The sequence below is a fragment of the Lissotriton vulgaris genome, chromosome 8 (genome assembly GCF_964263255.1).
Source record: "Lissotriton vulgaris chromosome 8, aLisVul1.2, whole genome shotgun sequence".
NCBI lineage: Eukaryota > Metazoa > Chordata > Amphibia > Caudata > Salamandridae > Lissotriton > Lissotriton vulgaris.
The window spans coordinates 196,767,052-196,794,075 of record NC_141696.1 but is presented as its reverse complement, the minus strand read 5'-3'; the positions used below and the strand labels follow the sequence as shown (position 1 = coordinate 196,794,075).

The window sequence follows — 27,024 nt, the reverse complement described above, 5'->3', positions numbered from 1 at the left end:
CTTCGCAATCTTCTCTATAAAGAAGTCATTAAGGGACGAACAGAGAGCTTGGGAAGGGATAAGATTAGGGTAGGCCCTATCGGAAGCAACTAAGTTGCGAACTATGGAGAAAATCTCTTTGGACTTATTAGCCGATGATGTGATTTTCTCCGAAAAGTATATGGTTTTAGCTGAGAGGATAGCCCTCTTATAGTTAGCTAAGAGAGACTTGTATTTAGCTCGCAAGAGAGGACAGTAGTGTTCAAGGCGAATGATGGAGCATTGGCACAGGGTGCTCGGGTACTCTGTTCCAAAGTTATTTTAAAAAATGCAATGCAACGCACACTGTGTTGCAAGAAAGTGACTGATATGGCGCTATTGCTCTTTTCTCTAGTGCAGGCACACTTTTTCTCACTCTTTGAATGTGCACTGTGTAGTACAGCATGCATACAAAGTTTGAAACGGTTGGAGACATTGAAACAATGTTCCAACATTATGCCTGCCTCAAGGAGATCAATGTTTGAGCACAAATGCTCCCAATGTTAATAGATGGGAATTTGCATTAAAACCCAGAAGTGATTGCATGGAAATGACCCATATACCATCCACAGGGCGCCACCTTGATACAATGCAGCGCAAAAGCCCAAGTCTTTTTCTTTTTGCAAAATCTTGCAAGATGCATCCTTCTGCAAGCCATACGTGCTTTTGGAAAGAGGTTGTCCCTACATCAAGACGAATAAAGATTGGTCCATATAAATATCTATTTCTTGACAGCAACCAGAATCAATCTGATCTAGAAAAAACAATTAATGAAGAAAGGGCTGCCCGGCCTTAATTAAACAAATCTAAGTACCTTATTTTCATGTGGAAAAAAAATAATCATAACAATCAATTTACTTAGAGATGATGTGGGTCCTCAACCATCTATATAGCATCTCCACACAAGAGTAAGGTTTTACTCAAGCTCAGGGTAGTGGGCGTAAATACTAACAGAGATATTGTTATCTCAGAGCAGTGAGGGCAAGTAGCAGGACCAAAGGGCAGTTTACCTTGTCGGTCACCTTTCGTAAGGTGCACTGTAATTTATATAGCGCAAACCCAGCTGTGGAGCAACGCAGGGCTGTACATAAGTAAAGGGTCAGGAGACCAGCTACAAGAGCATGTTCACCAAGTGGGGATTACAAAAAGAACTGGAGAAGAGTGTTTGAATCATTTAGCATCCCGTCCATCATTTGTTGCAGTTACACTTTTTGTCCTAAGGGGTATGCCCAGACGTGGGTCCCTTGCTCACTGTGTCACTGGATTCAAGCTAGCCTGGCTGCTGAAGAGTAATACCCCGAAACTGGTCCCAGGATGCTTGTTTCCGGTCCAGGGAGCACCTGGCTTGGCAGTTCGGTCTGGACTGTTCCCATGAGGCTCAGGGTCAAGACTGATTTGCACATGGCTGGGTCAAAACTGGGGTGGTGCAGTGGGCAAAAGGACGATGGATTTAAACCAGATCTCCTAAAAGGGGGAGAATGTTTGAATCATTCAGCATTCCGTCCATCATTAGTTGCAGTTAAACCAAAGTGGGGATTACACAAATACATTATTCACACAATTAGGCACAGGGAGATTAGGTGATTTGCCCAGAATCGCATAATGTTGAGTCTAATGTTGTGGCCGGGATTTGACCCTCCGTCTACAGGTTCTGGGGGTGGCAGCTCGTGCCGCTAGGTCACATCTCCCCACCCCGCATCTTCTTTGGATACCTCACCAACAATGTCTAACCCGTTCAATTGGGCTAAACTGATGACTCACAGGAGAACATCTAGTCTTCAGATATGTAAATGACCTTTCCATAGCAATGATGGACCCATTCATTGTCTGGCCATACATTCTTTCTTTATTTCACATTATCTTCAAGAAATATTTAGATAGTTTACATGTCAATCAGATAGCCATCATTAAAATCTAGGTGCAGCTGTTAAACCAGAAACATTATCAGAAAAAAGAGATGAAGAAACAGAAACCCAGATCTATATCAATATTCGGCTTCCTGGTATGTATCTCGTTTCACACCATATGTTGGTTTCTCCGACGTTGCTCAGGCGTCTCTTGCACTGGCAGCAGCGTCGGTACTTGTCACACTGTTCATGCACCAGATTGCTTCCACAACTAAAGGAAAAGACAAGTAAAAATTGGGATTCAAATAAGGACTGGAAAAAAGTAAATTTTTTGGGAATTTTTTGGGGGGGGAGAGCGTTAATGGACCAACAAAAATCTAAGTGCAAGTTTTCATAAAATGTCCGGTTGATGGTAATCAGCAGCACCAAAGTCCTGTTAAGTCATGTGTTACCTAATGCAAGAGTATGCTGTTCTTCCCCCATTCCTTCCAATACAAAAAATGGAGTAAAAACATTGGGGCAGATTTACAAGCCCTTTAAGCCTCTTTTACCCCGTCGTTGCGTCACTTTTGTGATGCAGCGGTGGCACAAAAGATGCGCAATGGTGCAGGGTACTTACAACGTGATGCATCTCCGAGATGCGTCATGTTGTAAAGCCCTGCGCCAGAAGGAGGCATTCCATCGCAGGCGGGGTGTTCCGGTGCAGGAATGCCTCCTAAAAGTGGCTGAGTGAAATTTACAAGATTTCACTCAGTCACTTTTGGGCCCATGCTGCCTCAAAACCCTGCGTCTGCTTGAGGCAGGCGTAAGGATTGACGCAGTATTGTGGAGATAGGGCCCCCCAGAGCATTGCTGGAGCTGCCTTGCGCTTGCGACGCAACTCCAGCAATGTACCGCCTTTACGGCACAGATGCTTGACGCATCTGTACCGTTTTTGCCCCATGGTGCGCCACATTGTAAATGCGGCGCATCCAGGGTGGTGTAGCTGCGGCACACAATAACTTGCGCATCCCTGCTGATATGCAGGGATGCGCCAGTTATTGTAAATCTGCCCCATTGTTTTTTACAGCCACTAAACAGCACTACAAAAATAAATGGAGCCAAATAGTACACTACGTAATAAGGTGCCAAATAAAACTCACTGCAGATTAGCGGCACCTGGGCAGTTTATCACTCCTTAAAGCTTTGATTTTTCAACATATAGTTAAAAAAATATACTCTTGAGTTGCAAGGTGGTAGTGCCGCATTCTCTGAACCCTGTACTTTAGTTTCCGCCACTGATGTGTACAAGTCAACACATCAGATACCATTTTATTTATATACCAAACCTGATGATAGTCTTGCAATTTAGTCATACTAGGAAAACGACTACACTATATATACTTATTTCGTGGTAATTTAGTAAGTGTTAAAAACGGGTGCAAATATTGTCTGCACCTGTTTTTGCAGTATCTCCCATTAGCAACGCAACACAAAGCACGCCTCCTGGTTTTTGTTTTTTGCAAAGGCATTTCACAGGTATTGGTATTTGTACCTGGGTGATTTTGCTTTGGTCATAATTTCCCAGATGAAAGAATGACAGGATATTAGGTAAGTGATTGTAGTTTATTCATTTACAACAGACGCTCCCGGAGTCCATGCAGCAATTGCCGCTGCTGGAACACTGGTGCAACAAACCCCCAGGGTTCCATCCTTAATGCTCCACCTCAACGTTCCAGCCTCACCACAGTGGCCCAACACACCTCCCTTTCTATACAACAAGACAAACAATATTTAAAGCATTGCTGGTACCCACCTGGTCCCTCCACAACATGGGCTGGAACGCTTATACCCATGCAGGACTGCGATAAGGCTCAGGATACTTGCTAGTAACAGAGCGCGTTATAACATTCTTTATAACATAACATAAGCTTTGCCGGTGAGTTCAGTATTGCCCCTAGGAATGTAGGGGATAGAGGTGGGACTTGCCCACGTTGATGGTGAAACCGGGATTGTAAAGGAGATCTACCGTGATCTGTGTGTGAGCCAAACACTGCTGCTGGCTTGCATTCATTATCAGCCAGTCGTCGAGGTACGGAAAGGTGTGGACGCCGCCCCACTGAAGACGTCTGGCTACCACTGCAAGTCATTTGGCGAAAACTCTTGGGCCGTAGTTACGACAAAGGCCAGAATTTTGAATTGCAAGTGCTGACCACTTACCTTGAATCTGATGTAGTGGCGATGTAGAGGGTGAATAGCGATGTGTAAACAGACGTTCAAGTTGAGGGCGGACATGAAGTCGCCTTGCTTCAAAAGTGGAATAACATCCTGGACTGTGACCATGTGGAAATGCTCCGACAGGATGTACTTCTTGAGGGGCCGGAGGTCTAGTATGGGCTTAAGGGACTCATCTTTTCTGGGGATTAGATTGTAAAAGGAGTACAGCCCATTGCCGTGTTATTGGGGGTGTGGTGGGGTGTACTGGCTCTGTGGCAAACTTAAGTAAGTGTTCTGGTGAAAGGGAATGTTTATAACGGCGGGGGGGGGGGGGGGGTAATGAGCTCCAAGCAGTAACCCTGCTCTACAATGGACCGCACCCATTTGTCAGGTGTGATGTTTTGCCATTGCGAAAGAAACCCCTGCAGACATCCCCGGACAGGTGTTGTGTGAACGGGGGGGAAGGGAGTGGGAAGGCACCCTTGGCGGCCCTGCCTCTACACCTGCCTTTGGAATTCTTTCCCCATAGGCACCCGTGAAATAGCCTCAGGAGGCTTGTGGCTTGTACTGCTGCCTCTAAAAGGAGGTGGAGGCCTCTGGGGAAGTGGCTTTTAAGCCACTGCAGTATTGTGAGCAACAAAAAGTCGCAAGGGGTGATGGAGAATGGAGAGCGTCCATTGCTTTGGCTGTGTCTTTTTTTTTCTTCTCTTTTCAAGCATTGGATCAACTTGAGGCCCAAATAGGAGTTCCCCCATCAAAGGGCATGTTGATCAGATGCTGCTGAACTTTAGGCTTGAATCCAGATATTCGGACCCAAGCATATCTGTGCGTCAGGACACTGAAGTTAATTCCTGCGGTGTCGGCCACGTTGAGAACACACCTGATGGTTATGTTGGATATCGTTTGGCCTTCCACAAAAATCTCCTGTGCTCGTTGCATATATCGGTCCGGGGAATGCTGTATCACATCACCCATTGCGTCCTAATGGACACGTCATATCCAGACAACGCTGATTTTCTTGCTTTCTTTATCTGGCGTTGAAGTATTCCCCAGTAACTTAATAAATAATAATTTGGTACTTCTATAGCACACAACTCACCACCAGGGCATCTAGGCGCTGTACTCCTACCGCTGTAGGAACCCTTCCTAGTTTTTCCCTATGAAGTGTCCACTCCTGGGCACCCCCATGGTGATACCAGGCATACCAGCGCTGTTGGGGCCGTTGTGGAGATTAAGCAAGCTATTGCCCAGAGTTGCATGATGCGACCCATGATTAGAATAGACCCTGAGGCGAGAATAGCAGGTCCGAGGAAATTTTGAGCCCGAGACCCGCCGAGGCGGGAATCGAACCCTGGTCCCGGGCAAGAGCTCTGCATCAAGGTAAGCCGCTCTAACCATTGAGCCACACTTCTCCACTGTGCATTTGCCCGTTTACGTACGGCGTGCACCGCCAGTGAGTCCAGCCGGAGCTGGCCTCTAATGTAGCATGGGTTAGACAAGGGGGGGGGGCCCTTGTTTTTTTAATGATCCGTCAGGTGACTATTATAGCCTTAATGGGGTCTTTGAAGACATCCTGCGTTTGGTTGAGCATCACCTTAAGCATGGGCCAAAACTGTGTTGTCCTCTACAATGGTGATTAGGTCTACCTTGTGAAAGGTGGTCACCCTGTGAATTACCTTGTGGTAAGATGGTGTCGTAAGGAGGAGAAGGTTTAGCAGGGTAGAGTTCAGGGTTGTTGTCACCTGAGGGGGCAACCCCATAATCACCTAATGTATCATCCTGAGGCTCCGGGTCTTAGGGAGCATCATAAGGGTCTAAGCGCTGAGGACTCCCCTCCAAATACGAAGAATGTGTAGAGCTTGCCAGGGAAGGAGATTGAAGCCGTGAAGTAGGAGCAGGTTGTGAGGGCAGTGGATGGCTGCCCCGGTCTTGATGCTTCTTCAGCTTTGGAGGTGGAGGGGCCTCCAATGCTAGGTGCTCTTCAAAAGTCCGCTTCCTCTTGTGAGGAAGTGTCTCCTGCACTCTTGGTCGAGGCTTTGCTGTGATTTTCCCCGCCTGGGAATGAATGATCAGTCTCCGCTGTTGAGAGTCCAGCTTCTCCTAAAGGCGTTGAAGAAATGGCAGCTCCTGATCCTCAGAGTGTGGCGGTGAAGGCTGTTTCAGCTTAGACATCAACCATTGTTTCGGCTCTGAGGTGCTGGTCGGTGCTGGCACCAAGATCCAAGAGATCATTAAGGGCATTCAGGTGGGCCGGGACTTGGGTGGCTTGCTCAGTACCAGGGACGGAGTCGGCTCCGAGGACTTAGGTCAGTGCTGGCCATGGCTGGCAGGCAGAGGTAGACCAAAAGGCTGTGTCCCGGATTGAGGGCTTGATGCCTGGCCCTCCGAGGGTCGGTAAGTGAACAGGTGGTGAGAACTAGTGCTTACAGTAGTCATCTTTTGACGTTGGCCCGGCATAGGCTGCGGGTCTGGGACCTCAGAGTCTGAGGGCAAATTGTGTTCCGAGCTGAAAGCGGCAAATTGTTCAACCTCCGCCTTTCCTTATACTTCTTCTCCTTTGACATCTTCACTGAAGATGTTGGGCATATCGTGTCTCGTGCTGTTCCATGGCGCGTTAAGCAAGCCAACGTTTATGATGGTTTCAGATGGTTAATCTGGAGCGAAAGGCACAGCAGGTCTAGAAGGTCTTATTATGCTCCGGCAACAGGCAGAGATTAGAATCTGTGAATTGATCTGCCCACGAGTGTTTGGAAAATCATTGTGGACAGCAACAAAAGGGTGTTTTGCATTCTTGAGCATGGGACCTGATGGAACAGGTGTCTAGGAACCCAAAGACACGGATCCGGCGTAGAGACCTGGACTGGGGCGATGAAAACTCAATGGAAAGAAGGATTGTCCGAGGATACTGGGAACGGAAGACTTGAGAGGCCCAGACGAAGAGCAACATGTGGCTTTGACTCCAAACCCCAGTGAAGTACGTCCAACCCCAACAGTGGAAGAAAATAGTCTAACTTTGGAGTCAAAGCCAATGTGCATTACCAGTCATAGGAAGAGTCACTATACCCCTCGACTTGAAAGACTCTTTCGGAAAAAAAACAAGTTGTGCATGTCCGAGTTCAACACTATAAGGCAGGAGTATGTAGAGCATGTGTATCACAGCTGCACATACCACAAACAATAATTTTCAAAAGAAACTCTGTCTTCTGTTCTAGCCATAAAATCATAAGTGTGGGTGGGTGGATGGATGGATTTATGGATGGACGAACGAGTTACCCACAAGGCTGTTGGTAGCATGGTTTGCATATGCCGCTAGATCCCTGTGATGGGAATATGGAACCATATTACACTAGTTACCAGTTATGTATTTTTTATATTACGTTTATTTTGGGGTACTAGAACTTTTCTTCATAATACAGGTAACAATGGGAACTGACTGAAAAAGGAATGATTACATTTTGTTTGAGGAAAAAATTGTTAATAAGCAATGGACAATAGTGAGGGCTAGTGGATCTATATGATTCTGGGGCTGCAGCCTTTACTGCATTAATTATGGATGTAGCGCACTGCCCACACAATTTGCATATTCAGCAGAATTTACAAACAAATGTTTATATCTCAAATGCATGAAAATATTACTATCAGAGATTGTGAGGCATAATTTAGATAAGATTATCTCAAAACTTGGTACTCCCTGCCACACAGTCCTAGAGGCCATTTATAAAGTTCTGAAGAACGGTCAGAGGCTGTCATTATTAAGAAGAAATCCCTATCACACCGCGAATCATGAAATATTTTTCACAGTTCTTCGAGAGCTATGGGTTTTTGTACAACTACACTTTGTGAAATAAAAACTTTCATTTTGTCTCTTTCATTGAAATGTTTCAGCTGCTCCGTCGAGCAGGAGCCAAGAAACAGGAGGATTCCAAAAGTGTGAATTCCCATTTTAATTCCCATAGGAAAGTTTGGTCTCCAATACAGAAAGGTTGGCTGAACCATCTCTGCTAGCCATGGCGACAGTTGGCTGTCAGATATAAAGATCTATAAGACACACAAAAGTGGGAGGAATGCTTTCAATTTGTTTAAACACTGGCAATCACTCTGGGTACACCCGACTGAAGAGCCCTAATAAGGGCGAAACTGGTCTTGCGTTGCTTGTGTTCCAGTTCAGAGAGGACCTTGTTTGACAGTTCTGGTTGGCCAGTTCCTATTGAAGCAGGGTCAAGACTGATTTGCATAGGCCTGGGTTCAAACTGAGGTGGCATGGTGGGCAAAATAACAATGGGTTGGAGTGCTACCCGAGTGGTTAGACTTATTGCAAGCCTTCTCCCATCACCTTCTGTGTGTTAGATATAAAGATCTCCCTGGCCCAGAAATTAATAAAATTCCCCTAAAAACAACCCACACTAATTAACCCCTTCGATGCTCATGACGAGCTCAGCTCGTCATGAGGTACACCTCTTGTGTGCTCATGATGAGCTGAGCTCGTCATGTGAAAGGGGATTCAGTAAATATGAGCACAGGAGGGGGGATCAGCTTAGCACCCAAGGTGTTAAGGGCTGATTAAGGGGCTGGCTCATATCCAGGGCAGATCAAGAATGTAACAGAGGGGGCGTGGCCAAGCCGAGCACGAACAGCTCCAAATCCGCCCCAATATCCGTTTATTTGTCCCCAAATCATAGCAGAACTGCCACGAGCTATCTCCGGAAGGGCCAGACAACCTATTGATGCCAGTTGTGACTCGGCGGTGCTGCGGAGACCTGACTACACGACCTGCGCCATCGGGCCAAACCGGGACCTGGGAGCTGCCGCGCAGCCTGCTGGCAGGGAGTGAAACCTGTGACGGAGACTTTCTGTGCAACTGGGGGGCCAAGAAAACACGTGCGGCACCCCGTTGCTACGAGTGGGAAGACCCGGACTGTGGTGGAGACCCGGCACTGCGGCAGACTGAAGACCAGAGGGGCTGGTAGGTGCGTCCCTGCAACATAGGCGGAGGCGCCGATGGGGGCCCTTACCACTGCATGCTGTGACCGGGGAGCTGAAGAGAGGTGGATGTCCTGCCCCGTGCTGGTTTGATCTCCTGAGAGACCCCATACGGCCCGTGCACCCAGGAATTCTGCGGATCCGCGACGGTGGTCACTGGCAGCGTGCATCTGTCTCTGTTCTCCAGGCCCGTGCAGGTCGGGCTGCATCCGGTGTGGGAAGACCATCTTTGGCCTGAGTTATATGGTGTGACTGGGGCTCTACTATAGGGGTTGTGGTGACCCCCAAGTTTGCCTGTGAACTCGCGCTGCGGCCTCGTGCAGCTGACCGCCATTGCCGCCGCACTACCGCCCATCGACTGCCGCTGATCGGCTCCTGTTCCACAGACCTCTTTCTCCCCCTCTACTGCCACTACTGCACGGCCGTGGTACACACCCCGGGCTGCTTGACGCTGGCCTGAAGAACGTTTTGGGGCAAGAAAAGTCACTGTAACGCAACACTATGACAACGTCCTGGTCCCCAACATACTATCTGGTGCAAAAGGAAGATACCGGCGACTCCATTCCCAGCTACTTAATCTCGGTCTCTGCATCCATCACAAGGGAGCTCGACAGGAGAGACCTACATCCACCATGGCGGGGGTCGCAGCTCAAACGCAGCCCTCCAGGCCAATTTGATGAAATTTGCCTGGGAGGGGGTTCCGACTCAAGCCCTAGAGGAGGGCCCGCCACTTCTGACAAATCTGAGTCCGGAGGGAAGAAGATGTCATTCTTGACGCCATTACTGCCGTCTGCATGTCCTTGGAATCACGAATCGACACGGTCTTCGCCGAGGTGTCTCATCACGGAGGATATGCGCACCATGAACTCCTGACTTAAAGATGTTGAAATAAAGGCAACCTCCCGGGTGGAAGATACGTCCGAGCTGCAGGGGAAGATGGAGGACCTGCAAACGCATGCCGCAAAGCTGGAGGCACAGCTGGACGATTATGAAGAGCGCTCCAGGCACAACAACGTCCGCATAATTGGTGTGCCGGAACGTGCGGAAGGGCCGTCCGCGGACGTCTTCGTGGAAGGCTTGATCACTAACTGCCTCAAACCACGTGGGCACTCCAACTTCTTCTCAGTGGAGAGGGCACATTGGGTGCCTGGTGGCTGACCAAGGCCTGGATCCCGGATCTTTAACTTCCTCGACCAGGATGTTATCCTGCCATGTGCCCGCGCCGCCCCACCTGTGGAATTCCAGAACAGTCGCATCACCTTTTTTCCAGACTTTACCCTCAAGGTGCAACGGCAGCGACAAAGCTTCCTGGGGGTTAAGAAGGCGCTCCGTGACAAGGATGTGAAATATGTGCTGATGTTCCCAGCCAAGTTGAGGGTGGAATCAGAGGTTTGGTTTGGCCATACGGTCCCGCAAATTCTTGGAAGGGTGGGTGATAGGCACTCTGCTAGTTTGGGGGGCGGGAGGTTGTGTTACCGCAAAGCAGGGAAGCAGGGTGGGGGGGTCTGGGAAATACACATTGGGGATGTTGGAGGGGATTGTTTTAAGGTGCCGTTTCAGGTATGCCATTTGTTTTTGTCTTTGTTTTGTTTAACACCGGCACACAATATTGTTCACCTCTCCACTCTCCTACTACATTCACTTGTCATTAGCACATGGGGCATCCGCCTGGGCTGCTCACACCCATGCTTGATTATCCGTCCCTACATGATTCCCACTAGATGGACGTGCTGACTCGTGGTCTGACACTTACTTTGTCCACTTGGAATGTTAATAGATTGGGTGATAAAATCAAGAGGGGCATTGTGTTGCAATATGCTAGGCGCAATGAGCTTGACCTGGTGTTATTGCAGGAGACGCATCTGATTGGCAACTCCTGTAGCGCCCTGAATAGGAAATGGTACTCCACTCTGGCTTTACCTCAGGCTCCAGGGGGGTGGGGATTTTACTTCGGAAGGGTTGTCCCTACATTATCCATAACTCCTGGACTGACCCCCAGGGCAGATATGCTGCGGTTTCGGGCACCTGTTGTTAACATCGTCTCTGTTTATGCCCCCCCCCCCCCGGACTGCAGTGCCCGACACTATGTGACTTAGGGACCCTGTTGCTGGCCCTGCCACTTGGGGTGTTGGTAGGGGACTTCAATCTCATAATGGATGGCTCTCTGGACCGCCTTCCTCCCCGAGGGGTTCCATCGCACGGATCAGAATGGCTGAGTTCACGAATGCTTTGGGGGTGGTGGATGTCTGCCTGTGATTCAACCCATCATACACCTGCTTCACTTTCCAATCCGGGGTGCATGGTAGTCAGTCGAGGATAGATAATTTATTCACCCATGTCCAAGATGTTCAGCTTTTCACAAGGTCCGGTTGCTTGGCCCGTGTTATCTCTGACCACTCCCCCGTTCTGGCGACTCTCTGCTCTCTCACTGGGGGATGCCCCTGCTCCATCTCCGTACATCCATGGGCACTGAAAATTCAGCACATCAGGGATGCTCTCCGATAGGACGCTAAATATTATTTTGCAGAAAATGTTGGCTCAGTCAACTCTGCAGAGACGCTATGGGGGGCCTTCGGGGAGGTCATTAAGGGAAGGGCTTTATCACTCATGGTGGGACACCGAGCTGAGCGAACCATGAGAGTATCGGAATTGGAGGCCAAGGTCTCGAGTCTGGAGGAGTTGGTCGCCCGAGATCCTGACCTCAATACACGCCACAGTTTGGCACTCAAGAGACAGGACTATCGACAGCTTCTCTTTGAGGAGTGGGCGGCGCGTTTGCTAGCCTCCCGACACAGGATTTATGAGTAGGGGGAACGGACGGGCTTGAGCGGCAGGAACAGGCCGCTAGATGAGTCCACGCGATGGCAAACTCTTAGGGTACCCTAATTACTGACCCCCAACACATAGCTGAAATATTTGCTAGTTATTACGAGGAAGTATACACTAGTTCTCCCAATTCTCAGGCCTCCCTGTCTCCTGACCTTCTGGTTACGCTCGATATCCCTACTATTTCTCCACAGGACAGAGAGACCTTGGCGGCAGTGACAGAGGTTCAAAAGGCCATACAAGATGTCCGTTCCAGGAAGGCTATGGGCCCTAACAGGCTTTCCATTGAGCTATTTATGCCCATGTCAACACTATTGGCACCCCATTTGCTTAAACTATACAATGAATGTTTTGAGTACGGTGTTTTACCCGCAGAGAACCGCACTGCCACTATAGTGGTCATTCATAAGCCGAACAAACCTGTTGAGGAGTGCAAATCGTATTGCCCCATATCCCTTTTGACAGTTGAGGCTAAGATTCTGGCTAAACTTCTCGCGAATCGCCTCCTCCACTTTATTGCTGATTTGGTCCAACCAGACCAATCCTGGTTTATGCCGGGGAGGAACACGATCCGGAATTTCCGTCGGGTACATAGGGTCCTTGGCAGGCTTCACACCATCGAGGAAGACGCGATTCTCTTGTCGTTGGACGCCTCAATGGCTTTTGACACCATTGAGTGGGATTTTCTTTTCACCGTTCTGGACGGTCTGGGGCTCGGACCCAAATTAATTAGTTGGATTTGGCTATTGTATACTCACCCTACGGCTCATGTCGTTGTTATTAATCATTGCGCCGCCACTTTTTCGCTTGATCTGGGCACAAGGCAAGGCTGCCCCTTGTCGCTTTTCACTCTTGTCTTGGCACCGCTTGCGGTGTGGGTCCGGGGTGATCCGCGGGCTTAAGTGGACGGCATCTCACGAGGACCGTATCTCGCTGTATGCCGTTGATATCCTCTTATACCTGGCCTCACCTGCGCGGTCACTGTGACGGGTGCTCCCCATTTTTCACATTTCGGCGCCCACTCACGGTCGAGATTTGGCATGAAGTCACCACAAAATTAGGATGGCGCGGGTGCCTGACAATTGCAACCCCCCCTGTGACAGCCCGATGTTTTGAGTACTCTCAGCTCTTGTCCAGGGATCATCAAGTGGGATTTGATCGGAATCTCCACGATCAGAGATATCTGGGTTAAGGGGAGGCTGGCATCGTTCCCCGAGCTCCAAGCTAAGTATCAACTGGCTCCGTCAGAGACGTTCAGGTACTTACAGATTACACATGCGGTGTCTTCAGCCCTACCTAGAGACAGTCCTCACCCCAACTCGTCCCCTCTGGAAGACCGCCTGTTGTTGGATCCCATGGACCGTAAAGGCCATCTTGCTCACCTATAAGAAGCTGATCAACAAGCGCCCGACCCAATGTTGAAACTTAGAGAGGGGTGGGAGACAGATTTTGGGGAAATGGAGGACGACATGTGTAGGGACACTCTAGCTTCACCCCGAGAAATAGCCATCCCTATGCACCAGAGACTGCTCCAGCTCAAGATCCTCCACTGAGCACATTTTAATGCCAAACTCCTGTCCCGGCTGGGTAGACGCACCGATCCACTCTGCCTCCGACATTGCAATCGGGAAGCTACTTTTTTTTCACATTTTATGGGACTGTCCACACATTCAGGACTACTGGGCGAGATCGCCTGTCAACTCGAGAGGGCAGGAGGTAAATCCCTTGAGTTGTCTCCCCAACTATGCTTACTTAACATTTGGGGGTCGTCCGATCTCACACAAGCTGAACAGACATGGGCCTCTATGGGCTTCATTATAGCGAAGCGGAATATTGCATGACACTGGGGGGTGGCTACGGTCCCGCGCCTGGTTGACTGGGCAAAGGACATGGATACTGCCACGGTGGCTGAAAAGTCAGTATTCAAAGGTCGAGGTTGCCCCAAAAAGTGGGACCAGAACTGGGGAAAATGGAATAGGTACAGAGGGGACATCTGCATATCTCCAACGGTGGATCTCTGGAGAGACAGACGGGCGCTGATGGCCCAGTTGACGCCGGAGGTGCTGGCTTCTCCGCCTTAGGGGTGACGTTCTAGATCTCTCCATCCCCAGCTCCCTGTTGCTGTTTGTTTGCACCCGATTTATAATTTGGTCTCCTATTACTGCCAGGAAATGTATAATGATTATTTTTGTGTGGAACCCCATTCCGCCATGGGGTGAATGGCAATATGTTAGATACACATATGTACTGAAGGGAATATTTCTTACAGTGACTCTATTTTGTATGTACTGGTCTTTGGTTGGTGTGAAAAACAATAAAAAAGTTTAATAAAAAAAAAGAATGTACCAGCGTTACGGTTCAGTGAGAGGTTCCTCACACACAACATGCAGTCGAAATCAGAGCTATGGTGGCCCCTAGGGGGAGTAGGAGAGCGTACGCTTCCACCTCATTGGCTGAAGTTTGGGTTCTTTCAAATGAAGTAGATGTGCTACTAAATATTCAATGTTGGTTCAGGCCTATGGCGATTTCATACTGCTATTTTAGTGTACCGGGGATTCCCAGCCTGGCAATTGAGAATGATTCAAGCATGAGAATATATAAAAGATCAAATGTTGGAAAACTTTGTTATATGACAATATGCTGTTGGTTTGTAAATTGCATGAATTGCTCAGCATACCAATTTTGTCATATGTTCCTTCTCCCATTCACTCGAAGGCAGCTTCTAAAAAGAATATATATTAGGAGTACGTAAAGAGTATGGATACTGAAATAAAAGAGCAAATCTTACTGAATAATCTTCTCCTCTTCACAGTCTCTCTGCCTTTTCATTTCTGCACTCCTTGCCCAATCTTCCTGTAATGATTTTTGCAGCTTGAAAATCTTAGCAAATTGAGCAGCTCTCTCAGCCATAGTCCTAAAAAATCAAGTTGAAAACCATTATACGACAAATACTGCAAGTTTATACAATTAATTTCTCAAATTATCTAGCAATACTCATAAAAATGAAATCCATCTTATCACAGCTTTCATGTCGCCCAAGAGAGCTTTGCTCCTTTACAACAGGCGTACTATATAAGAACGTATGCTCTGCACATCCATTTCACTTCTCTTCAATGTCAAATTAATTAGACTGATGCTATCCACAATATTTTTCTTTCCATATTGAAATTATTTGGAATTAGACAGACCTCAAGGATCATTTCTTTCACATGTCAACAGTATTATATGGACAACTTTCAAACCCGAGATTAAGAATCTGTAATTTCGAGGAAAAAAAATAGGTCATTGGATGATAGTAATTTTTGAGCTGTCACTGCAATTTAGATACACTGGGTAGACTTACACAATTTACTTGACTCAATGATTAGAACAATTCACAGAGGACTGTAATGGATGTGTGCATACATTATAGGAAATGTTTATTTCACATGAAGAAATAATCCATTTTCACACAAGATTCAATGACCACCCAATGGAGCTTAGGTGTATTAACATTTATGTATGTTTTAGTATTTCTAAAGCGTGAAACTAGCAGACTAGCAACGAAGCGCTGCACACGGGAAAAGTCCCAGTGGGGATACATAGGGGAGGAGGGGATACATGAGAGGAATAGGTAGAACTAGTGGAATGGGTGAGAAGTCAGCCAATCTGAGATAGTGTTCTTTGAAGAGTGAATATTTCAGTTTCCTCCTGACGTGTAAGAGAGTTGCTGTAGTTCCGATGTCTCCTTCCTGCAGGATTTAGGCTCTTACCAGCTGATGTCTGAGGTACTCGTCTGGCGTTGACCTCCAGATAGTGTTAAGTTTGTTAGCTAGGTAGATGGGGTCTATGTTTACAGTGCATGTAAGTGATGCAGCTGATATTAGATGACCTGGGTTTGCAGGAAGAGCCAGGGAAGATTTTCTAGCCCAAGGGTGATGTGGCTCAGATATCTTCAGTCCCTCGATGAGCCTTGCTGCTGTGTGGGAGATGCCTTTCAAGTGAGCGAAAGTGGTGTTTGAAATGCTGTTGAGCAGGGTGTTGCCCCAGTTTAGGTGGGGGTGGACTAGGGCTTAAACTATTGTTCTGAACTCTTCTACTACAAGAAAATGTTTCACTTTTTTCATGAGCGAGAGAGAGCTAGACCTGGGCTGCTTTGGTCTTCCTCGCAATGCTTTCAGTGAGAGGTTTTAGTCTAGGGTGAACCTGAGGCCGTCATGCGTAATATGGAGAGTAATGATTGAAACAGAGGGTGTTTGGAGTTGTTGGCAAACAGGAGGGATATAGTCTTTGTGGGGTTCAGCATTAGGCAATTTGTTGGCATCCAGATCTAAATGCTTTTGAGGAAGGCTTTCTGTCTCATATATTGTTGGTTGTAGAGATTGTGAGTCAGAGTTGGGTGTCATCAGCATACTGGTACATCTTGACTGCTGTCTGTAAGGATGGTCCTATGCATTTGACATAGAGGTTGAACATTATGAGTGACAGGTTGGTGCTTTGGAGGACTTCACAGGTGGTGAAGAGAATCTGAGATCTGGTGCTTCCTATATGAATTAGTTGATGTTCGTTGGTGAGGTAGGATGAGAACCATTGTAGGATTGTGCCCATGAAGTACATAAGATATTTCCAGTGATATCACTTCCTGTACACATGGATACTGAGAAATCCAGAGATGTAGTCTTGTTGAGATGCGTGCAGGTGATTAATTTTCTTCAGTAAGTTCCGTATGTTCACAGTAATAGAGAATTTCACCTCCGTGCGATAACGGCAAACTTCTTAGTATGTAGAAGGCACTCAGTTCCTCCACCCTCACCCCACTTTCACCCTGCACTCTCCTAGGAGACGGCAGGCAGCATTACCCATGCATCAAGGCTCATCCACTTGCCTGCAGATTCCTGAGCTGCACTTCTTACTTTATGCAGTGAAACACAGGCAGACAAGTGGGACTAGGATGGCTCTAGATCAGCATGAAAAGTTTTCCAAGCGACCTTTTCTGTCCCCGTGGACAGACCTTACTAGTAATTTTGCTGGAGATAAACTATTTTCTTCCTACAAGGATAAGTGGGTAAAGTTACAGTGACCAGTCAGCCAAATATTTGTGAAGCAATGTCAACGAAGAGCTACCACTTGTGGAAAGTGTGGTTTATCTGCTGAGCTTTTACACTTATGCATTTCCCGGAAGTTGAGTCCGATAGAGGAGCAGAAACTGAGATGTTTGTTAGCGTGAGTCTGGAGGCCTGCCACTTACTGACAGGACACAAAGGTCCTAGCTAACTGTGGAGGGAAAGGGTTGCCCACTCCCAGTTGTCAGTATACCTAGGTACAGAACAATACATTCTGTTGCGTTGATCTAGGAAGGGAGGAGAAGAGAACCCTTTGAAGCATGCTTTGGTATGGCTTCATTGGATCTGCCCTCCCTTGCCCAATAGCTCTTGAAAGTAAAATAATCAAAGCAATTTTTGGATCTGTCTTGCTTGGAAGTGTCTCGAACCTCTCCCCAAACCACTTGAAGGCTTGGTTGTCTGGGGAATGAAGGGCTAGTGGGGATGTCCTATTTGTGGTCACAGCAACAGGCTTACACTGAGTGAGCATTTCATCAATGGAGAGCATAGAGAGGCCTTTGCCATGAAAAGGAAGCCCCAAATTAACAGGGAAAAAGGTAACAGCCAGAAATGTCTGCACCCAGAATTATATATTTAGGAGCCTTCAAGTGCAATGTTCACTGGATGGGAAAATAGATGTTCACTCCATCAGATCAGCAGCGATGTAGTGATGCTAATTTATAAAATGTTTGCTAATTGTGCTGAGATAGTTTTGCTCATTAGCTGCAGGAGCAGGAAAGTTAGGGTCTATCTCCATATTTTAAACTGCTGAAAATGCTAAACTGAATAAGCATGAATAGGTTAATCAAAACACTTTCATCTTGGGGACCTCTAAGCTTCTTAACTGTGCTTTTGCATTTTTTGGTATGATTTCAAAGATTTTTTCTTAATGTGTTCTTTAAAAGGCGTTAAGATCTTCTAATTACCCCTGTTCAATGTACTGGAGATAAGTCTTTCTTCTTTATCATTGAGTTTCTCATCACGTTCTGCATTTCATTTAAGGTTAATACTGGCAACGATATAGTGACACTGCAGCGACTTCTGAATATCCTTACCTAGGGATCGGAAAGACGAAGAAACTGTGCCAGGATGGCATGTAATGGGCTGGAGGGGCCACAGGGATAGTGGGATCGGTATCACCTACTGAGCAATTTTTCTAGATTATGTAAATGTTGCAACATTGTCACCTCAACTGCTTTGAATGATCAATGTCCTCACCAGACCAAAAGTGTCTTCATGTGGGAATGCTATCAAAACAGCAGGACTCCCTGGAAATACAATGTCTTTCTGAGCATGTCGGTGGGTGGATAAGGCACATTGGATATTTGAACATGGTTTACAAAACTGATGAAAGAATTGGTATGGTTAAAGCAGGGAAACCTCATTGGTACCACATGAAAAGGTGACTACAAGCACCACAGGCAGAAGCCAAAAATCATTCAGACAAAAAAGGACAGTAAGTTGAAACAATTATTATTATTAAGCTTATAGAGCGCCTGGTTACTTCAACGGAGTGTCCCCGCGCTAGGTAACCATGACCACAGCAACTGGTCCGAAACCCCCTCTCCCCCTTAGCCTCAAGGCCTTAAGATGCAAGAAGGCCTGCTACCGGGCCCCAGGGGGAGATTGGAAGAGCCAAGTTTTCAATTTTTTTCAAAACATTGTCTCCGATGGATAAGTCCACAGGTAGGTCCTTCCAGGGCTTAGCTGCGAGCAAGCTAAAGGAACTACCTCCTGCCCGTACCTTTCGGACTTTAGGCACAATCATCTTCGCCTTGCCCAGCGACCTCTAATTCCGAACAGGTCTATAAGCAGTGAGTAGGGAGCACAGATATCTTGGCCCTTTCTCGTTGAGGATCCTATGGCAAAGCCACAAAGCCTTAAAAGTGATTCTCGCTAGTATAGGGAGCCAGTGTCCCTCAAGGCAGCCACACGGATGCCCACATAGGGATATTTAGTATCAGCCAAGCCTCAGCATTCTGAACTTTCCTCAAAATGTTAAGATTTCTTTTAGTCATCCCTAGATAAAGGATGTTGCAGTAACCCAAATGGGACGTAACGAGGGCCTGGACAGTGGTTCTTTTGGCTTCTAGTGGTAGTTGGTCCAGCATTTTCTGCAACATTTTAAGAATGCCAAAGGAGGCTCTGGCCACAGCTGATATCTGCTCTGAAAAAGATAGGGTGTTGTCGACCCAGACTCCCAAATTCTCGACCTTAGCCTTGAGAGTCTGAGTAGGTCCCAGCTCCTTCGGCCACCACAAATGTGACCATATGGAGGGTTGCTTGGCAACTACCATCACCTCTGTCTTTTGTGCATTGCAGCTGAACTTCAGATCTTGCTAACTGAGTTAGCAAGATCACTCAAGAAGACCTTAAAATCAGATGCTGTTACTGCCCCCTTTTGCTCCAATGTAACAATCAACTGAGTGTCATCGGCATGTGACACCAATTTCACTCCATGTTTCAGCACAATGTCTGCCAAGGGGCGCATGTAAACATTAAATAGAGTAGGGCAGAGCCCTGTGGTACCCCTTGAGACAGAGGACACACCTTGTGTTTAAAAGGGTATTGTAACACCTGGAAGGATCTGTTCTGCAAGAAATGTTTGATCCACTCCCATGAGCTGCCACCGACCCCGGCCTCCCACAACCGTTCCAACAGAAGGCCATGGTAGACCGTGTCAAATGCAGCACTCAAATCCAGTAAGATAAGTGCAGTTGTTCTTCCCTCATCAACTGAGATTTTCAAGGCCTCCGAAGCCAGAAGTAGGGCCGATTCGGTGCTGTGAAGTGGCCTGAAACCGTACTGGGTTTCATGGAGAACACGTCTTTCTTCTAAGAACGTGTTTAGTTGAATATTTAGATGTTTCTCTGCAATTTTAGCAAAGTAGGGAAGAAACAACGAAAGTCATTGTTTCATGTCTTAGGCCCTCTCACTTCCACCGCAGCATCAAAAGTGTACATTCTTCAGTAAAAGTACCCGGCTGCTGTCTAAGAGGCAGTCAACTTCCAAAGAGACTAGAGGAGGCTCTCCACAAAAATGCTAAGAAAAGCCTGGTGGACAAGATCTTTAGGAGCCACGGAAGGTTAGGGCACTAATATTATGGATACATGAAAATGCTAGGTACTGAGTCGAATGATAGACATCCTAGACCAATAGCCATTACATTTCTGTCATGGGGAAAATTGAGACCTATGGATTCAACCGTTTGGCGGGTCCGGGTCCCGGGGTTGGTTCGGTGGGCGCCATCTTGCCTTGGGCTGTCCAGATCTTCCACGGGCGCCATCTTGGAGCGGCTCTACGCTCGGTATGCTAATCGCCTCGCCTACTTAAGACGGACTCGACACCAGTAGCCTGGTCAAGGTACTGGCTCTGTTGCAGGTCGCGCTGCTGCTGCTGCGCTGTCCATTTTAACCGCCCGTTTTACATCTGTGTTATTTTGATTTTCGTTTTCCCCTGTTTTTAGGCGCTTTGCTTGGGAATATCCTCCTGCCCTCTCACCTGCATATAAAAGTGAAAAACGCACCGCCGTTTGGCGGGTCCAGGTCCCGGGGTTGGTTCGGTGGGCGCCATCTTGCCTTGGGCTGTCCAGATCTTCCATGGGCGCCATCTTGGAGCGTCTCTACGCTCGGTATGCTAATCGCCTCGCCTACTTAAAGTCGTCCTCCCCCGCGCAGTGGGACGCCGTTGCTAAGCCGGAGTCGTGCCCGAGTCCTGCCCGTCTGCGCCCGTCCGTGCCAAGTACGCGCCGGGCGCGGCGGCCCTTTGGTATTTCCACATCCTCAGGTTCGGCTACACGGGACTGCGCTATGATTGTATATTCTGCCGCCACGCTGCGGGTCTTAGGACGCTCTGTCCCGAGATGTATACATGCACCTATACACCCGCTCAGTGACCCTTATCAGTGCGCCTGTGGCCAGTGGGCGGTGGACTCTCCGGTTAAGATCTGTCAGGAGGCTCCACCGGTCGCTCCGTGCAGCAGCCGTCAGGCTCATGCTCTGCGCATCCTCAGCCTTAACGCGAGGTCTCTAGTTCAACACCACCAAGCCGTTAGGGACCTGATACGAGATGAGGCCCCTGACATTGTGGCTATTACGGAAACTTGGCTGAAGGATGACGATACGGCCATTATTAATCTGGCATTCCCCTCTGATTTTTCGGTTTTCACCCTGAATCGATTGACTAGGGGAGGGGGCATCGCTCTCGCAGTGAGATCTAGTGTCTCTTTCTGTTGGTCTGCCCTTAACATCGCAGGCTGCGAGAGTGCTGTCTTTAAAATCTTGGTTAACCCTCAGTTCTCCCTTTCAGGGATGGTAGTCTATCGCCCTCCGGGAAGCGATGTGGCATTTAGGGCTGCCTTTCCTGACGTTGTAAGTTCTCTGGCGTTGGGGTGTGCTAACTTTTCTATCTTGGGGGACCTCAATTTGCACTTTGAGAATCAGAATATCCCTACGGTGTGCAGTATTCTAGCCGATCTGGAGGCTCTTCAACTCCAACAAATAGTGCTGCACCCTACACACGTAGGCGGCCATACGTTAGATCCGTTTTTTACGAACTTGACAGAGGCCACAGTTACGGCCGTTACTCCGCTCGGCTGGACGGACCATTCTTCGGTGGCCATCTATGTCCCCTTGCCGGGAATTTCGTCTTCTGCTCCCGTAAGGATGGTCTCCACACGGCACTGGAGTAAATTGAGACTTGAGGACCTTCATCGAGTCCTCGCGGCAGAGCCGTTGGGACCTTTGGAGGACGTAGATGCAGGTTACGATCGGTTCTGCTCTTGGGTTACTAAGGCACTTGATTCCCTGATTCCCATCTCGGCTAGGAAAATCAGCTCCAGGGAGTCAAGCCCTTGGTATGACAGTGCTTTACGCGCACTCAAGGGCAGTTGTAGGCGAGCAGAGAGGGAGTGGCGGAAGATGTACGACAGCGGGAAGAAGGTTGTTTACCTCGCTGCCGTTAAAATTTACCATCGCGCTATATGCCGGGCCCGGGCAGCTTTTTACGCTGCGGAGTTCGGCAATAGCCCAAATCCATCAAAAACCATCTTCAAAGTGGTGAAGGACCTTGTGGCAAAGCGGGCCTCGGCTATAACAACGAGCTCCACGGCGCATTGTGAGGCTCTTGCCCTGTTCTTCTTAGAAAAAGTTCAGAACATCTACTTAACATTCCCTGTCACTAGGCCACCGGCAGGTACTCTATGTAACATCTATAGAGATCCTCTGCTTCATGTGTTGCCCCCGTTGACATCTGAGGGATTTGACATCTTGGCTCAGCAGGTGAAATCCGGGTTGCCCGCTGATCTGCTTAAGCCAGCCCTTTTTAGAGACCAGCTGTTTGTGGGTCGTACCTCGGTACTCTCCCTGATTAACATCTCGCTGGCTTCGGGTACAGTTCCAGCCAGTTGGAAGCGGGCTGTGGTTTCTCCTATTTTGAAGAAACCTTCCCTGGACCCGGAAAAGCCGGAAAATTATCGGCCTATTTCCCTGCTCCCCTGGCCGACTAAAGTCGTGGAGGCCCATGTGAACAAGGTTCTGTCCGACCATCTCACTCGAGCTAACATCTTAGACCCCACCCAGAACGGATTCCGTGCTAGTCACAGCACGGAGACCGCCCTTCTCACCATGGCTGAACACCTTCGCACAGTGATGGATGCAGGACAGACGGCGGCGCTTGTATTATTAGATCTAAGCACCGCCTTTGATACTGTCTCTCATCCCATCCTGTTGCATCGCCTGGAGGAGATTGGGGTGGGTGGGTCCGCCCTCCAGTGGTTCCGGTCCTTCCTCGATGGTCGCTTCTTCAGCGTTGCGGTGCCACCGTTCCAGTCCAAGTTCCATCCTCTGAAACAGGGAGTGCCGCAGGGATCCTCGCTGAGTCCCACGTTGTTCAATCTATACGTGAGACCGCTGGCTGAGGTTGTCAGGCAGTGAGGCATGACCATGGTGTCATATGCCGATGACACCCAGCTAGCGGTTACGATCAGCGGGGATGCGGACCAGGATGCCCCCAGGTTTCAGAGTGGACTTAGGGCGGTGGCAAGCTGGATGAAGGCCAACTGTCTCCAGCTCAACGCGAAGAAGACCGAGATCATGATTGTCGGTAGAAGGGCGGATCTCTGGGGGGACAGGTGGTGGCCTTCGGAGCTTGGGTCGGCCCCTCTTCCGGTGACGGAATTAAAAAACCTGGGAGTGTGGATGGATCCCACTCTCAGTTTTGTGGGGCACACGAAGAAAATGGCTGCCTGTTGTTTTGGAATCCTCCCGGCTCTGCGACCAGTCCTGAAGTTCTTCGACCCCCGCACCCGGCAGTTGGTAATACAGGCGACTGTTATATCGCGCCTGGATTATGCCAGCTCTCTCCTGGTGGGGGCTAACCTGGCTGAAGTCACCCGCCTCCAACGCGTGCAGAATGCTGCCGCTAGAGCAATCATTGGTCTTCCTAGATCCTGCCCCGTTTCCAGTACTTTGAAAGCATTGCACTGGCTGCCAGTCAGGGCCAGAATTCAATTCAAGGTACTGTGCCTGGCCTTTAAGATTCTAAAGGGTACGGCCCCTCAAATTCTTACGGACCTCCTGTCCTGGTACGTCCCCACTCGGCCTCTGAGATCTTTGGGCCAAGCTCTTACTATCACCCCTCGATATAAGTTGTGCCGTGTTGGTGGTCGTTCCTTCCGGGTCAAAGCAGCCGAACTGTGGAACTCCCTCCCGGTGGAGATTCGGCTGTTGGAGGATCTTTTCTCTTTCCGTAAGGCTATTAAAACCTTCTTATTTTAACTTGGTTCCTCTTCTTTAGCTGTTGTGTTTCCTGTGGCTGTTGCGTGTTACCTTGCCATGTGCCAGGACGCCCCTTAGCTGGGGCAGCTGTGCGCAGTACAAATTCACGTAACATAACATAACATAACACCAGATCTGCTTTTCGCCATTTGTCCCCTTCTTACTACATACAGATTGTGATACAATCTATACATTTATGCACCTCTTTGTCCCTGTCTGCATCAATAGCTGTGCTAGGCCCTAACTGGGGCAGTGCAACCTCATACAAAGAATGTGCCACTCCCACAGCAGTCATGATCTCACGCTGCTCTGGGGGAACAGAGCATTCAAGTGAAATATGGAGCGGCTGCTTCAAAGCTGCTCTATGTTTCTCTGTGCAAGTAGTAGCCCACCTGCACTTTGAAGAGAGAGAAGAGATTACTTTAATTCCAGACAAATGAAGAGTGTCCCCTAAAGGGAGAGAGTTCCTTTTGATTACTTGAAAAGTAGGACCTACTTCAAATAACAGCAATGAAAGGCTGGAACTCTTAAGAAGGGAAAATACATCTACTTCTACTGCCTCCTTTGGTTCCAGCCCAATAACTGATATAGTCTGAGAAGAGGTTATGGTGAGGAACAATTATAGGATGCAGTTCGGTCATGTTCTAAAAGAAATGTCTATTGATCAGTGTCTTGGAACTGCATGTAAAATACATATAAATGGCACACTCCTTGATGATAACTGTGTGAAGCTTGAGGAAAGAAAAGGTTGAAATTACAGAAAAGTTGTTTCAGTATTTCACCATTCCATGTTCAATTCAATGAGTGTCACTGATTTAGGTAATGGCAGTTACAGCACTTCTTGTCGGTAAGACGGGAGGACCAGTCCCCTCGGACTCTTCATCAATCATTGTTACATATGGAAATGAATGTAGAAGTGTGCCGTGGGGATGTAGGCAGTAATAAAGTAGTACGTATGGTGGAATGCGTACTTCCTCTTTAACAACAGAAGGAAACATTTAACACAATTGGCAAACGCTACCATAAATACTCACCTCAACTCAGAAGAGTTTCTTATCTAGTATATAATGAGAGAAGCAATAACTGATGCTCTAGAAAATAGTGAGGGTGAAACCATCCTGTCTGGCCTCCTGGATTCCCTTTACCAACCTCTAATGGAAAAGCTGCTAAAAACCTAGGAGTGTGGTTTGAGGATAACCCCTCCTTTCCTGCCCAAGTGAAAAATTTCTCAGGCAGCTGTTTTGGCCTCCTCAAAACACTAAAGAGTTTTTTACCTCTCCTTCCTAGACCTGCAAAAGAGACGGTCATCCGTGCATTGATCCTCTCTCGAGTGGACTACGCTAACGCTCTGTACATTGGCATACCTGGATACTATCTGAATAGATTTCAGGTTAATCAGAATGCGGCCGCTAGGCTGCTCCTGGGAATTGCTAAGAGGAGTAGCGTGCGTGAACATCTCCGCACCCTCCACTGGCTTCCCGTGGCAGATAGAGTCAAATTTAAATCCCTGGTCATTGCGCACCGAGCCCTTTATGCTCATGGACCCACCTATTCTCCTTCTATGTCCTGCTGAGACAACTGTGATCTTCGTCCCTTCTTTTAGCTAGGGTGCCTCGCTTCTTCTGCCACAAGCTGGGTGCCTGCTCTCTGCCTGTTAAAGCTGCCCAGGCTTGGAATGCCCTCCCATTTCTACTGCACAATACTCAGGACCCGTTAGCCTTTAAGAAACTATTAAAAACGCATCTGTGCCCGTAGATGTTGGTGGTGTAGCTCAGAGACTCCTCTTGGTTCCGCGCTGGCACACTCCTCAAAGTAGCTATTGCGCGTTATAAAAGCACTTACCATTAAAGGGGCCCATCACAGGGAAGGATGAGGATAACCAATAAGGGCAGAAAAACGGATAAGCACTTGGACAAGATGGCCACAGTTTATGAGAGTACCGGCGAGGGTCTCAGCTAGAACAAGCAAAGTCTTGAACAGTGTTTTTTGATAATTGAAGAAGGATTCCAAACATAAAGGATGGCAATAATCCCCAAAACTAAAAAACGGGTCATTAAAAAAAGATGAATCCAAGAGACCGAACAAGTGGCACCTTATGTTAGGTAAAGGTAGGTCCCAGGTTGCAAAGGTCTAGCTCTGAAGTTGATGGTGAGCTACTGCTAGATCCAAAAGAGCTGGAGAGAGAAAACCTCCCTGCCTCACACGCTTAGAATTATAGCAAGCAGAGTAATTAATTGGGTGCATTTTTATTAGGGAGGCTGAACAAAATGTTCTTAAAGCAATATAAATTGCCTCAAACCTCATCTTCCTCCATACCGTAAAAGTTTTAAAAAAATATGTTTAAATGTGCCCCGCTTGACAGGCTGCAGCATGTGTGGCTGCTATAATTAATGTCTTTAAATTAAACTGCAAAGCTATCCCCCACAATGTGCCTAAGACTCAAAGGGATAGAGAGGCCCCTAGTACATCTAGACTGGGCAGATCAATGTTATCGTTTGCAGAAGCAAGTGTCCTAGCAAATTTTTGTTGCTAAGATTTATTAATATTCAAGGAAGATATAAGCCACAAACCTCATAAAGCTGTCATGCTAAATCGATTGTATAATGCCAATTTAGGGAGGCAGTGACCCTTTTAAAGATCTTCTCATTAACCCTGTCCAAGGCACTGGAGATAGGCCTTTCTTACTATTTTTAAATTGCAGCTGTCTGGTTTGCTAAAGACATCTTGGGCGCTTTCAGAAAGTTGGCCTAGGAATGCATTCTGCCCCTTGATTACCAGAGGCTTTGTGGTTTGTAACTCACAATTTCTGGCTTTATTTGCTTTAGGTTCCATTCCTCCTTCCCATTGCCTAAACCATGTTTACTGTATTCTTTCACATACACAAATTCTTTAAACAGGCCTTTAAATCTTGTTCCTATCTTGTCACATCTGCTGTGCATTCAAAGACCGAGGTCAAATGTTAGGCACGGTCTTCCGAAGGCGCTTGCATAGTAACACACACATGGTCGCTCGAACTAGCCCTGACATCAAAGTGAGAGGATGCACGTGACAATCCTGCTGGGTATTGGAGGTAGAAAAAAGTTTTTTTTCTAGCACACACAACATTTAAATGAGTTGTGCAAGTACTTCAGAATATATCATAATTAGAAACACAAATGTGCACATTTTTTTGTTATTTCTAAAGTGTGTTGGAAACCAATACGTTAATATAATCAAAATAAATCCTTACACTGGGTGATATAATTTCCACCTATTTTCATTTTTGCACTGTATAGTTTTATTAGTAAAACAAAGTTTGTG

The 27,024-nt window shown here is 47.7% G+C and overlaps 1 protein-coding gene across 1 annotated transcript in view; it reads right to left on the bottom strand.

Annotated features, from left to right (window-relative positions):
• Positions 1 to 1,837: 1,837 nt before the first annotated feature.
• CCDC81 (coiled-coil domain containing 81) overlaps positions 1,838 to 27,024 on the bottom strand; it is a 296,640-nt gene continuing 271,453 nt past the window's right edge. Inside the window, exons 14-15 of the mRNA XM_086933975.1 lie at positions 14,656 to 14,781; positions 1,838 to 2,136 (exon numbers count right to left, since the gene is read on the bottom strand). Coding sequence (XP_086790101.1) covers positions 1,998 to 2,136; positions 14,656 to 14,781 — 265 coding nt within the window. The 3' untranslated portion in view covers positions 1,838 to 1,997. The remainder of the gene's footprint in view (positions 2,137 to 14,655; positions 14,782 to 27,024) is intronic.